The sequence below is a fragment of the Haliotis cracherodii genome, unplaced genomic scaffold (assembly GCF_022045235.1).
Source record: "Haliotis cracherodii isolate W230 unplaced genomic scaffold, xgHalCrac1.p SCAF_12, whole genome shotgun sequence".
Classification (NCBI taxonomy): Eukaryota; Metazoa; Mollusca; class Gastropoda; order Lepetellida; family Haliotidae; genus Haliotis; species Haliotis cracherodii.
Window position 1 is genome coordinate 31,630,637 of NW_027266267.1, and position 13,971 is coordinate 31,644,607.

General features: G+C 40.0%; 1 protein-coding gene across 5 annotated transcripts in view; it reads left to right on the forward strand.

The window, feature by feature from the left end:
- Nucleotides 1-13,971, forward strand: part of LOC139458354 (nephrin-like) — a 285,363-nt gene that overhangs the window by 213,555 nt on the left and 57,837 nt on the right. For all 5 annotated transcript variants that reach the window (XM_071239752.1, XM_071239756.1, XM_071239755.1 and 2 more), the window contains one exon: nucleotides 3,669-3,800. In XM_071239752.1, coding sequence (XP_071095853.1) covers nucleotides 3,669-3,800 — 132 coding nt within the window. The remainder of the gene's footprint in view (nucleotides 1-3,668; nucleotides 3,801-13,971) is intronic.

The window sequence follows — 13,971 nt, forward strand, 5'->3', positions numbered from 1 at the left end:
AGACGACTGGGCCACCTGTGCCCCCTTGGGGACTCATGACTTCTGCAGTGTTGAAAGAGTTAAGCCTTGGTCTGAATACTATATGCGCTTTGGTCTGAATCCTAAATGAACCTTGGTCTGAATCCTATCTAAGCCTTGGTCTGAGTCCAAAATATACCTTAGTCTGAATCTTATATATGACTTGGTGTGAATCCTAAATAAACCTTGGTTTGAATGCTATATATAGTGTTCCCTCGTTATTGCGCCCTTCAATATAGTGCTAACTCGGTTATAGCGCGCAGTAAAGCATGGCTCCAAAAATTTACAAACGTTTTCAATAAACTAAAGTTTTCCAATGACACAATGTTTTCCCCATCTCAAAAAAACATTACCAGCTGATCACCGCGATCACATAACACCGGAAATACCAGTCAACAAATCCGAACTGAAGTCATAATTTAATCCTATTATTATAATATCTGGTAATAAAAAAAATGTTCCTTGTTTATCTCGACTAATGTTTGCAAAATATTTTTTAAATTATATTCAAAATTTCATTCTATAATTATAATAATGTTAACAATAATTTCGGCAAAATCGTATGCGAAGTTATCGGTAGATCGCACAACTCACCGTTATTAACAGCAACCACGGTCAGATTACCGCTATTGACACCTTGAAATGAACTTTAGTTGCCAGAGAATGGATACACATATCATAAAAGCTGTACCATGACTCGCTAAAAGTCATATTTGAGGCAGTTTGACTATTAACTGTCAACATAACGTTTTCGTAATCGAAATACATGTTGCGCAGGAAGTCCCTACGATGACTGGTCAAAATCGTTCCATACGTCAAAAAAAAAAATCCTGCATACAGTCTGTACCAAAGTGCTGTGCTTATGGTTTTTTATAATTTTAAGTATATATGGTGGAAGCTGCAACTAAAATTACACTATATTGGAATATATTATTCCTGATAAAATAATAATTTCAGCTACAATTTCTTCCGACCATTGCATCAAATTTCTTTAAAGCGATATCACTGGGTACGTTTTAACTGAATCACTGGTAGATTGGTAGGAAATGTGTGCACAGCTGATTTCTATTTCCGGCTAAGTTTATGAGAAAATATGCACGGTAATCTTAATCTCTGCATACAAAACAATGCCTTGGAGAGCAGGAAATACATTTTAAATGGTAAATCATCATGTCTTGTGATGTTTTATATCAAATTTCATACTTTTATTGACCAAGTTTGTTATAGATCTACCTGCTTATTCACCTGAAGGGATACAATGTTTTTGGTTTTTAAAAGCTCATATTAATACTCGCTAAATTTTTTTTTACTCTATGAATCATAAATAACTTCTATTCTAATCTTTTTTTAAACTCAGAAACTTGCAGTGTAGATCGTGTTAGGTAGGCAGAGCATGTGTACTGTTAAACGTTAAACCACTGATCATCTATAACGCTCATCAATTATTTGGACCCTGAAGGCAGCGTTGTAGCGAGGGATGCCTTGATTTAAATCCTATATATGTCTTTGTATGAAACCTGAATAAGGCTTGGCCTCAATCTTATATGCCTTGGTTTGAATCCTATATATGCCTTGATCTGACTCCTATATAAGTCTTGATCTGAATCCTATAAGCCTTGGTCTGGATGCCTTGGTCTGAATCCGATATATGCCTTGGTCTGAAGCCTAAATAAACCTGGATTTGTGTCCTTTATTTGCCTTGGTCTGAAGTCTAGGTATGCCTTGGTCTGACTCCTATAAAACCCTTGATCTGAATCCTATGACATATATTCTATGAAACTACAGACTGTAAATGTTAGATTGGGCTGTGCTTGTGTGAGTTCTGTATGGACCTGTGTTACTGTCAGATATATACAGTAAACAGTATCATTGTCCCATGTGATAGAATGCGTCTCAGTATACCTGAATTCTGTAAAAGCACCTCCCTCATTTGTTGGTAGAAACGATAGGCTTGGAGTTATAGATAAGAAAATAAAATTCCTTAAGAACAAACTGAAAATAATTCACTTATATATGAGTATGACTCTGAATGTTTCACACAGTTAATTTTTTATTCCTCCAAGCTTTCTTCAGTTTGTTTCATGACATGATCACATGACACATCTCTCAACTAATTCAAATAAAAAGCCAAATATTTTAGGACAACAGTTTTTGTATGGAATGGAAATAAAAAGACTTAAATCTATTTAGATGTTAATTTTTTATTATTTTTAGCTAAACAATTCAATGAATCTAAAAAGATACGTTTTCTATAAAGTTTATATTTAACTTCTTAAATCTTTTAGAGCTTTTAAAAAATGGAGTCATGAAAAACACTTTTTGGTAAGTGTATTATTTTCTTAAAAGTACTTCCAATTTTTGCTGCAGGTGTCAACATTGGTAGTTACAGGAAAAACAGGGGTGTTGAGGCAGTGAAAAATGTGTAGCATTTGAATGGAAAACAAATTGAAATATATTGTTTAAGATTCCTTTATTTCACACACTCAGTTTATAGGATTAGAAATGCCAATCATATGTGCCACCAGCAGCAAGGGAATTCTTAAACTACAAAACATAGCAATTAGCCGGTGGCATGAAACAAATGATTTTCATGCCAACTTTGAAATACAAGAAACATTTAAAAAGATTTGTAGGTACATGTACACAGCAAGCAGTGCATAAAACAGTCCAGGGTCGAAAAGAAGCATGACACTCTTTTGTCCATTTCATATTTTTTATGACGTCTTCATTTGAAAGCTGCAAAAGGTCTGAAGTTGTTCTGTGTATTTGTTGTGTTCACTGTGTATTCACTGGGCGGACATTGAATGGAGCGATACTCTGTTCATGGTATAGCATTACAAAAACTACAGCGAGAGTGCTGGGTGTTAGCAGTCCTGTGCTAATGTTCACTGCTTTCTCCGCGCACAGTAATTGAATTTCTTCAACCTTGTGGACTGAATTGAGTGGGAATGGTATTTAAAAGTCTTCTCTCTGATAGAGGCTTTTAACAATGACAGTTGGAGAAAAGTAGTGAAATGAACGGCTCAATGACATCAACATTACGACAGATTAAATGCCATTGAAGGTTGTTTACATTGATTTGTAGGTTTTGTTAATTTCTCAATCTCTGTGACAAAAACTTGTTAGATTTCCAACTGTGTAATTGACAGATAATAAAAGAAAGTGTTGTGTTTGGAAAGAGAGGTATTCTTCCAAGTCTGATTGAAGATTGGAGTGAAATAGTTCTAACCGGAATGAAATGGTATTTATGTTACTGCAGCAGGCTGTGATTGCGTGTGATATGCAGGGATGTGTTGAGGCATTAGTTTGATGGATGTGTTGAAAACAATACTGGAATGTCACCGGGGAAATGATATACATATTTGTCAAGATTTGCTTGGCCATAACTTTTGTTTTCTTTGGCAATACAATGGCCAACATCCTCCAAGCTGGTGGGCATATTTTCCACTATCTGTTTTGAGATGCAGTTAATTTTTGTCACTGCATCAGGGTGTGGAATCCTTGTCACCTTCTTGATTAGGAGAATCATGGTAAATGTCCTTGGGACTACTCATATGACTGCTACTCTAGTCACATTTAAGCTTCTTTCTGGTAAACTTTGGTGATCGGATTGATATTGTGATTGTCATGAGATATCTGCCGTGTTTCAGTGTATGCAGTGCAGAGGTTCAGTGAAGTGCCAACCAACACCTCTGTGATACAAGGCCAGTCCGCCCTCCTCCGCTGTGTGGTCCGAGACAAACAGGGATCCATACAGTGGACCAAGGATGGCTTTGCCCTGGGTAAGTTGGGTGATGATGATGATGATGGTAATGCTGTCACTGATAGCTGACAAGATTGGTACATGTGTGATGATAATCCACAATGACATGTTAAGCATGCTGCTTGACTGTAGATAACATCAAGGCAAACAATGCTCAACACTGAAAGTGAGTTGGTCATGAAATTCAATTTTTTCAAAATCAAAGTATTATAAAGTATCCTATCTCAAAACTGTTTAACTGAAATACAGGGGATGTTGTCATGTTTTTTTCCATTTATTACTCAACATGAATGGCCCTCCTTTAGATAAATGTTGGGAATCAATTTTTGTGTATGTGAATACTTGCATGGAAGTCAAGTACAAAAAAACTGACAGTCTCCTAGTGTCAGCCCCAGGCCAGGCAAGTGTTGGGATCTCATCATACTCAAAGTCATCATCTTAAATGTTAAGTTGAAGTTTCTCCAGCAACATTTCACTTTGGCTAATGGGTAAGTGGTTTCTGCACTTGCACCTAAAGTGTTGCTAGCAATGATTGGAAATATCATGACTGATTAAAGAAACCTTCACTGTCAAAGTGTTCAACAAGACAACGCAAAGCCTATAAGCCAAAGTATATTTCTGATGATTTATAGTTAGTTTTTCCCTCAGTATTTAATAGGGCTGCAACGATACAGGAAGGTCACGATACGATGCGTATCTCAATGTTCTGGTCATGATACGATACGTATCTCGATATGCAACGATAAAAAAGAGTGTTCCAGTACTCCAGCATATATCAAATTTCAAGGCTTCAAGCATGTCAGGATTGGACCTTACATTAGTTTAGAACAGTCAAAATTATTTTATAATAACAAGACTACTTGTCAAGCTTCTAAGTGGAACTTTCTCTTACCCTCCGTCAAAACATGTCAAATTTCAAAAGAGCAGGAAACTTCAAAGTTCAAACACAAGAAAATAACCAATGCACTTCACAGTGTGAATAGTTCAACTTAAGGTTCTGTTTCAGAAAAAATAAAATGTTAACATTGTCAGGGGACAGTGATACCCTCTCTAAACGGAGGTGGAGTTGTGGGGGGTAGATGACCAACACAATAGTACATGCTCTGCCTACCTAACATGATCTACGATGTATGTTTCAGAGTTTGAAAAAGGATTAGAATAGATTCATAGTGTAAAAAACATATTTATCGAGTGTTATGCGCTTTTAAAACAACACAATGTATCTCTTCAGCGAATTCATGTGAATAAACAGGTATTACAAACCTGGTCAATAAAAATATGAAATTTGATATAAAACATCACCGGACATGATGACTTACCATTAACATTCTATTTTCTGCTCTCCAAGACATTGTTTGATATGTAGAGATTTAGATTATCATGTGTATTGTCTCGTAAACTGAGCCGGAAATAGCAATCAGCTGTACACACGTTTTCTCCCAATCTGCTGGTGATTCAGTTAAAAAGTACCCAGTGATATAAGTTCAAAGAATTTGAATGCAATGGTCGGAAGAAATTATTGTTTTATCAGGAATAACATATTTCAATATCGTGTTACGTTTTTACGTATGGTACAATATGACCAGTCGGCGTAGAGAATTCCAGCACTACATGTATTTCGATTGCAAAAACGTTATGTTGACATACAATTGTCAAGTTGCCACAAGTATGTTTTCTGAAGAGTCAAAGTATGGCATGTATAATATATGTATCCATTCACTGGCAACTAAAATTCGTTACAACCTGCAATCTGACCGTGGTTGCTTTAAGTAACGGTGAGTTGTGCGATCTACTGATCACTTCACACAGATTTCGCCGAAATTAATGTAAACAATATTGAATGAAATTTTGAATAAAATTAATAAAATATATTACAAACATAAGTCCAGATATACAATGAACACGTTTTTATAACCAGATAGTGTAATAATAGGATTGAATTGCGTACTTGAGTTTGGATTTATTGACTGGTATTTCCGGTGTTCCCCGCTCGCGCTGATAATGTATTTCGTGATTGGGAAAAACATCCTGTCAGTGAAGAAACATGAGCTATTAAAATGTAAGTAAGTTTTGGGAGCCATGCGTTACTGCGCTCTATAACAGAGGTAGCGCTATATTGAAGTGTGCAATAGCCAGGGAACATTGTACTAAGATGTGCATTCCGTATCATGGAGTTTCGATAAAAAGACCCACGTGTATCGTGTATCAAATCGTGGGTCAAGTATCGTGATGCATCGGAATATCGGTGTATCATTTCACCTTTAGTATTTAAGCAAAAAATATTTGAATTTCAACACTGACAGCATCATTGCTGTCTTTATATTGTTTTAAAGGGTTGGTAGTATATTTAGGTAATCTTCAGTGCCATGGCACTATTTCTGGTTTGCATGTGCTGTAAGCATGTTCTGCAGGCACTCTTACACCATCAGAATTTGGACTGGACCGGAATACTATCAGTGACTTGTACCTGTATCAGTGACGCATGAAACTACATGAATATGAACAGTATTAATGAGTGGTGAACTTCCTCACAAAAATAATGATATTATCAATAACTGTGTGTTACCTGTACTTCAAAAGGGGTCATTATTGATATTCATCTTCAGTGTTCAAGGCTAAACATCTGGTAATGCATAATGAATCTTGTATGTTTCCTGAAGTGGTTGTCTGTCAAAACAGAATCTAAAATGTTAGGGTTTCTTATACTAGAATTCTTGAGCTACTATTACATGTTTCTCATGATATCCTATGTGGTATTGCTAACAATGTATATTATGATGGCAAACAGCTCTTGAAGAGCCTTCTTCCTGCTAGAAGACACTGTAAATGTCCAGGGCTAGTTCCATTGTGTGCTGACCTCATATATATTTACAGTTCCTTTGCATGAAGCTGAAGTAAGTGTATTCCTCTCAGCAGAGCCTGCAAACAAATTGCTCATGAGATTGACAAGCCTGTATGACATAATCTCCTGAATGATTTGGAATGAAAATGTATTGTCAGAAAGGCCAGAAATGGCTCATAGCAGAGGCCATAAATCAGGAAATTTGGAAACTATGAAGTTATTTTGCGCATGATAAACAAGTCTTTATAACCAAATTTGCCAGAAAATGTTTTTGTAGAAGCAAAATTTTGCAAAAAGGATTAGATTAAAAGAGCATGGCTTGTTGATGGGATTTGATGATGAGACAACAGTGATTAAATCTGGTGTAAGCCTCCACCAGTTTCATGGCTCATCATCACTGGTTCATCAAGCTGCAGTTTATTACATAGAGGGTGTTCCTTCAATGGACCGCTTGTTGGTTGCATCGATCCCATGCTCTCTTGTGGTTCTTGCTGTGACGTTTACGATGGGTTTAACAGTCATTTAGTGGTTTAAACACAGCATTAAAACCTGTTAGGTCATTTTCTCTGGTTCATTATCAACCCCCTCCTGTCTCACCAGCCACAGCAGTGTCCTGTCTCCACTGGGACACCATTTGGAATAGAAATGGAATTCCGGAGTCGACAAAATAGGTTGAGAGTGAATTAACCTTAAAGCTGACTTTTTCAAATAAAGCTTCTGATGGCATTTCTTAGAGTAGATGCCTAGTCGTCTAATTAGAAAAAAAGAGAAAAAACATTGTTCTTAAATTGAGTTAAAAGCCTTTTTTGTTACAAGCAAAATCTTTGATAAGTGTAATCCTGGAAGCCAGACAGGCAGATCTAGTATAGACTGTGGGATGTACACCATGTGATGATGCTGCCTGACGTGGATGTGGTGTTCGCAGGAGGTAGCAGGGTGTCAAGAACATCACACCCAGTAACATGTAATGAGCACATACTGGAGTGGACAGGTGAATGAAAGCCCTTCCATGACATAAAAAGCACAGTCTGGGATTTTAAAGAAGGAAAACAAGATCTAGGACATTATGAGAAGAATATGATTTGTCTAGTGCAGTGAAATGCAAGGTAGAATAAACTGTCATTGACATTATAAGCAGATTATTGTGTGTATGAAATATAAAAGGTTAATAAAACATTGTCTAATACTATGAAATAAAATATGTCAATGATAATAAAGGAGGATTGTCTAGGACAATATAGGAAGAATGATATGTGTAGGACATAAAAGGAAAAAACATACATAAAACATACCCCAGCTGTAGGATCTGATGTTGTCACAGCCAACTCCTTGTCTATCTGTGTCAGTGACGTCACCTACACAATACATACCCCAGCTGTAGGATCTGATGTTGTCACAGCCAACTCCTTGTCTACCTGTGTCAGTGACGTCACCTACACAATACATACCCTAGTAGCAGGATCTGATGTTGTCACAGCCAACTCCTTGTCTACCTGTGTCAATGACGTCACCTACACAATACATACCCCGCAGTAGGATCTGATGTTGTCACAGCCAACTCCTTGTCTACCTGTGTCAGTGACGTCACCTACACAATACATACCCCGCAGTAGGATCTGATGTTGTCACAGCCAACTCCTTGTCTACCTGTGTCAGTGACGTCACCTACACAATACATACCCCCGCAGCAGGATCTGATGTTGTCACAGCCAACTCCTTGTCTACCTGTGTCAGTGACGTCACCTACACAATACATACCCTAGTAGCAGGATCTGATGTTGTCACAGCCAACTCCTTGTCTACCTGTGTCCATGACGTCACCTACAAAATACATACCCCCGCAGTAGGATCTGATGTTGTCACAGCCAACTCCTTGTCTACCTGTGTCAGTAACGTCACCTACACAATACATACCCCAGCAGCAGGATCTGATGTTGTCACAGCCAACTCCTTGTCTACCTGTGTCAGTGACGTCACCTACACAATACATACCCTAGTAGCAGGATCTGATGTTGTCACAGCCAACTCCTTGTCTACCTGTGTCAGTGACGTCACCTACACAATACATACCCCCGCAGTAGGATCTGATGTTGTCACAGCCAACTCCTTGTCTACCTGTGTCAGTGACGTCACCTACACAATACATACCCCGCAGTAGGATCTGATGTTGTCACAGCCAACTCCTTGTCTACCTGTGTCAGTGACGTCACCTACACAATACATACACCAGCAGCAGGATCTGATGTTGTCACAGCCAACTCCTTGTCTACCTGTGTCAGTGATGTCACCTACACAATACATACCCCCGCAGCAGGATCTGATGTTGTCACAGCCAACTCCTTGTCTACCTGTGTCAGTGACGTCACCTACACAATACATACCCCCGCAGTAGGATCTGATGTTGTCACAGCCAGCTCCTTGTCTACCTGTGTCAGTGACGTCACCTACACAATACATACCCCAGCTGTAGGATCTGATGTTGTCACAGCCAACTCCTTGTCTACCTGTGTCAGTGACGTCACCTACACAATACATACCCCCGCAGCAGGATCTGATGTTGTCACAGCCAACTCCTTGTCTACCTGTGTCCATGACGTCACCTACACAATACATACCCCCGCAGCAGGATCTGATGTTGTCACAGCCAACTCCTTGTCTACCTGTGTCCATGACGTCACCTACACAATACATACCCCAGCAGTAGGATCTGATGTTGTGTCTGAGTTGTTTATCTGATGAACTCATGACATGAATTTAATCTTCTAAGCCCTCTTCAATTTAATGGTTAATGAAGTAAAGCTGTGCTCCGTGTATATTAATTTTCTAATATAAGGCAATACATTGTTAAAGTGTCAAGCAGTCTCTTAAAAGTGGCACCTGACAAAGCTGGTTGATATCAGTCATATGAACATCAGCTTGTGGCTTACATATGTGTATGAGGGGACTTTTATTGAGTTTTCTTCATATGGCTCCACTGGAGGCAAGTCAGTTTTTTTCACAATCCATTTTAAAATATGCAGGTAGTGATTAGCATCGTGGCTTGTTTTAATAACTTCTGGCTTTCATAATTTGGTACTCGACACTGATAAAGTTCTGAAATTACTGACCTCTAAGTGAGGAGAAGTTATTTTGTTCAGTGACACGAAAGATGTATATTTGAGATGGAAATAGTCTGATTTGACATATGAAAAGTGTCAGACCAGTGTGGAAAAATTCCTTTATTTGGTAAATTTAATAACAAAGTGTTCATGGCAGACTGAGTGAAAAAAAAGACCCAAAATCAATGGGCCCCTTAAGGCTATTACAGTCATGATGGCTGCTGCTCAGCAGTAAAGACGGATGGAACTTTGCATCTGTTTTCGCTGTATCCAATTTAGGGAGAATTGAAGGGGAGGATTTTAGATGTCATGGATAGTGATAGTGAAGAATTATATGTAACCATTGTAAGCTTGCAGCAAATCCCTATTTTGTAATACAAGGATATATTTCTCCTTCAAACTGAAGTCATTGGGCAGGCTCTGGTCACCAGTCTGCAGGGATGGCTCCAACATGGTGAAGGAGGATTCTGGTGTTCACAATATTTATTGTTGTGCAAATTGATGTTTGTTGATGAAATCTGGTATTATATCCGCTGATTGTTTGTGTTGTAATTGTCATGTAGTGAGCAAGATGCTGTACATGTGTACAGTGTTTAGGGAGGAGCAGAGGGTGGAGAACTCGCTGCTTGTCACATGCTTGGAGTTGAGTATTAGTGTGTCTGTTACGCCGTCTACTGTAATGTATATATAGTTCTACTATTATTACATTTGGGCTTCTTGCATTGTTAACATTGTTTGCTGCAACCTGTGTCAGCCAGCAGATAGATACAGCAAATATGAAGTTATTGGATGAAACAGTGCTATGGTTATGATATTGACAGAGCTGTCTTCAGCTCTCTACTTCTAACATTATGACCGCTGCTATCAAGACCCTTGTATGTAGCTGCATTATCAGTAAATACTTCGGTTGCTGACCAGAGGTATTTTGTAAAAATATCACCCAGTTTAATTTTCATTAAATGTGAAGCCAAGCTTTAACTCTAGCAGTCACAAAAATCAATATAAAAGTTGACATGTGATGTTTAACGCTTTAAAGTCCAGACACGTTGATTTTGACAGTTCACTTGCCTCATGACTACTAACATTTGTTGATTTCCACCCCAGCACTCACTGGTGTGTTACTGCCAGCTCACATGCAATAAGTTTATATGTTGACAAACTTTACAATGCTATTCAGGGCTATGCTGGGCTATTTTTAAGTTAAACACGGTTGTGCTTGGTTGTACAGGGCTGTGTTAGGCTATGCTGTGATATGCAGGGCTATACTTGATTATACAGTGCTGTACTTGACTATGTAGAGCTGTGCTTGGTTATTCAGGGATGTGCAGGGCTGTGCTGGGCTATGCAGGACTGTGCAGAGCTGTGCTGGGCTATGTTATGCTATGCAGGGCTGTGCTAGGCTATGTTAGGCTATGCAGGGCTGTGCAATGCTATATTAGGCTATGCAGGACTGTGCTGGGCTATGTTATGCTATGCAGGGCTGTGCTAGGCTATGTTAGGCAATGCAGGGCTGTGCAATGCTATATTAGGCTATGCAGGACTGTGCAGGGCTATGTTAAGCTATGCAGGACTGTACATAACTGTGCTGTGCTATGCAGGACTGTGCAGAGCTGTGCTGTGCTATGCAGCACTGTGCAGAGCTGTGCTTGGCTATGTTAGGCTCAGCAGGGCTGTGCTAGGCTATGTTAGGCAATGCAGGGCTATGTTAGACTATGCAGGACTATGCAGAGCTGTGCTGCGCTATGTTAGGCTATGCAGGGCTGTTCTAGGCTAGGTTAGGCAGTACAGGGCTGTTCTAGGCTAGGTTAGGCAGTACAGGGCTGTTCTAGGCTTGGTTAGGCAGTACAGGGCTGTTCTAGGCTAGGTTAGGCAGTGCAGGGCTGTGCAGTGCTATGTTAGGCTATGCAGGGCTGTCCTGGGCTATGCAAGGCTATGCAGGGCTGTGCTAGGCTATGTTAGGCAATGCAGGACTGTGCAGGGTTGTGCTGGGCTGTGTAAGGCTATGCAGGGCTGTGTTGGTCTATGTTAGGCTATGGATGGCTGAGCTGGGCTATATTAGTCTAAGCAGGGCTTTGCTGTGCTGTGTTAGGATATGCAGGGCTGTGCTGGGCTATGTTAGGCTATGTTAGGCTATGCAGGGCTGTGCTGGGCTATGTTAGGCTATGCAGGGATGTGCTGGGCTATGTAAGGCTATGCAGGGTTGTGTTGGGCTGTGTAAGGCTATGCAGGGCTGTGTTGGTCAATGTTAGGCTATGCAGGGCTATGTTAGGCTATGCAGGGCTATGTTAGGCTATGAAGGGATGTGCTGTGCTGTGTTAGGCTATGCAGGGTTATGCTGGGCTGTGTAAGGCTATGCAGGGCTGTGTTTGTCTATGTTAGGCTATGGATGGCTGAGCTGGGCTATATTAGTCTAAGCAGGGCTTTGCTGTGCTGTGTTAGGCTATGGATGGCTGAGCTGGGCCATATTAGTCTAAGCAGGGCTTTGCTGTGCTGTGTTAGGATATGCAGGGCTGTGCTGGGCTATGCTAGTCTATGCACAGCTGTTCTGTGCTGTGTTAGGCTATGCAGGTCTGTGCTGGGCTATGTTAGGCTATGCAGGGCTGTGCTGGGCTATGTTATGCTATTCATTGCTGTGCTATGCTATGCTAGTCTATGTAGGGCTGTTCTGGTCTATGCTGGTCTATGCAGGGCTGTGCTGGGCTATGTTTGGCTATGCAGGGCTGTGCTGGGCTATGTTAGGCTATTCAGCTCTGTGCTAGGCTATGTTAGGCTATGTTAGGCAATGCAGGACTATGCAGGTCTGTGCTGGGCTATGTTTGGCTATGCAGGGCTGTCCTGGGCTATGCAAGGCTATGCAGGGCTGTGCTAGGCTATGTTAGGCTATGTTAGGCAATGCAGGACTATGCAGGTCTGTGCTGGGCTATGTTAGGCTATGCAGGGCTGTGCTGGGCTATGTTATGCTATTCATTGCTGTGCTATGCTATGCTAGTCTATGTAGGGCTGTGCTGGTCTATGCAGGGCTGTGCTGGTCTATGCTAGTCTATGCAGGGCTGTGCTGGTCTATGCTAGTCTATGCAGGGCTGTGCTGGGCTATGTTAGGCTATGGGGGGCTGTGCTGGGCTATGTTAGGCTATGGAGGGCTGTGCTGGGCCATGTAGGGCTGGGATCTGAATTTTGATTAAGGTCTAGAACATGTATCTGAACCCCATAGTTTGACTGTCAAAAGAGAATTTAATTCACATGCATTATGTTCAGATTGGATTCAGTTTTGACTCTTAATGGATGTGCTTGCTCTTTACACTGACTCACAAAAAGTCCCCATATTACTGATGAAAAGCTTCTAAAACAAATTTGCAGTTCTTCTGATTTGATTCATAAGATTATTCATTAGTATGTTTGAGTGTTGCATAAGGCCATGATGGTGCATAGTTAACCAGAGTGATTATCTTGGCTGTTAGCTCTGCCAATATTTATCCTACTCAGAAGCTGTTGGCTTGACAATAGTATTCTCTTTCAGTACAATTGTTTCTATTTGCAATGCAAATTGTCAGCAGAAAATGTCAAAATTTAGAATAAAAATATTGTAGATGACTGAACTCTGCCAGGATAGACATAAACCAGCTTGCTCCATCTGTGCAGCAGCAGCAGCAGCAGCAGCAGCAGCAGCAACTACCAGGGACCCGAAGGTGTGGCCGTGGTGGGAGGCATATTGCCATGTCTTCACTTGTCATACATCCCACCTTGGTCGGATCACATGTGACCCTATTGTGGGAGAGCTGTTTGGTGTATCACATGTCCACATTGGATTTCATGATATTTGCAACACATATCAACTAACTAACTGATCTAAACTACCGTATATTGCTATGTACAAGGCAAGTTTTTCATACCTAGAATTAGAGGGCTTTCACAGGGTTGAAGAATTTTGATGTTTTTTCCCCAACACAAAGACATTACTGTTAGCACGTAACACCAGCCATACTATGTCAAAAAACTGCACTAAAGTACACAAACTAATCATGTAATTACACTGTCTGGTTATAAAAAGAGTTCATTATGTATCTGGACTGTTGTTTATAATATATTTTATTAATTTTATTCAAAACTTCATTCAGTATTGTTTATATTCATTTCAGTGAAATTGTATGTGATGTGATTGGCAGATCTCACAACTAACCATTTTTTACAGCAACCACGGTCATATTACCGCTATTGACGTCTTGAAACAAAAAAATTATATATAGTGTAAA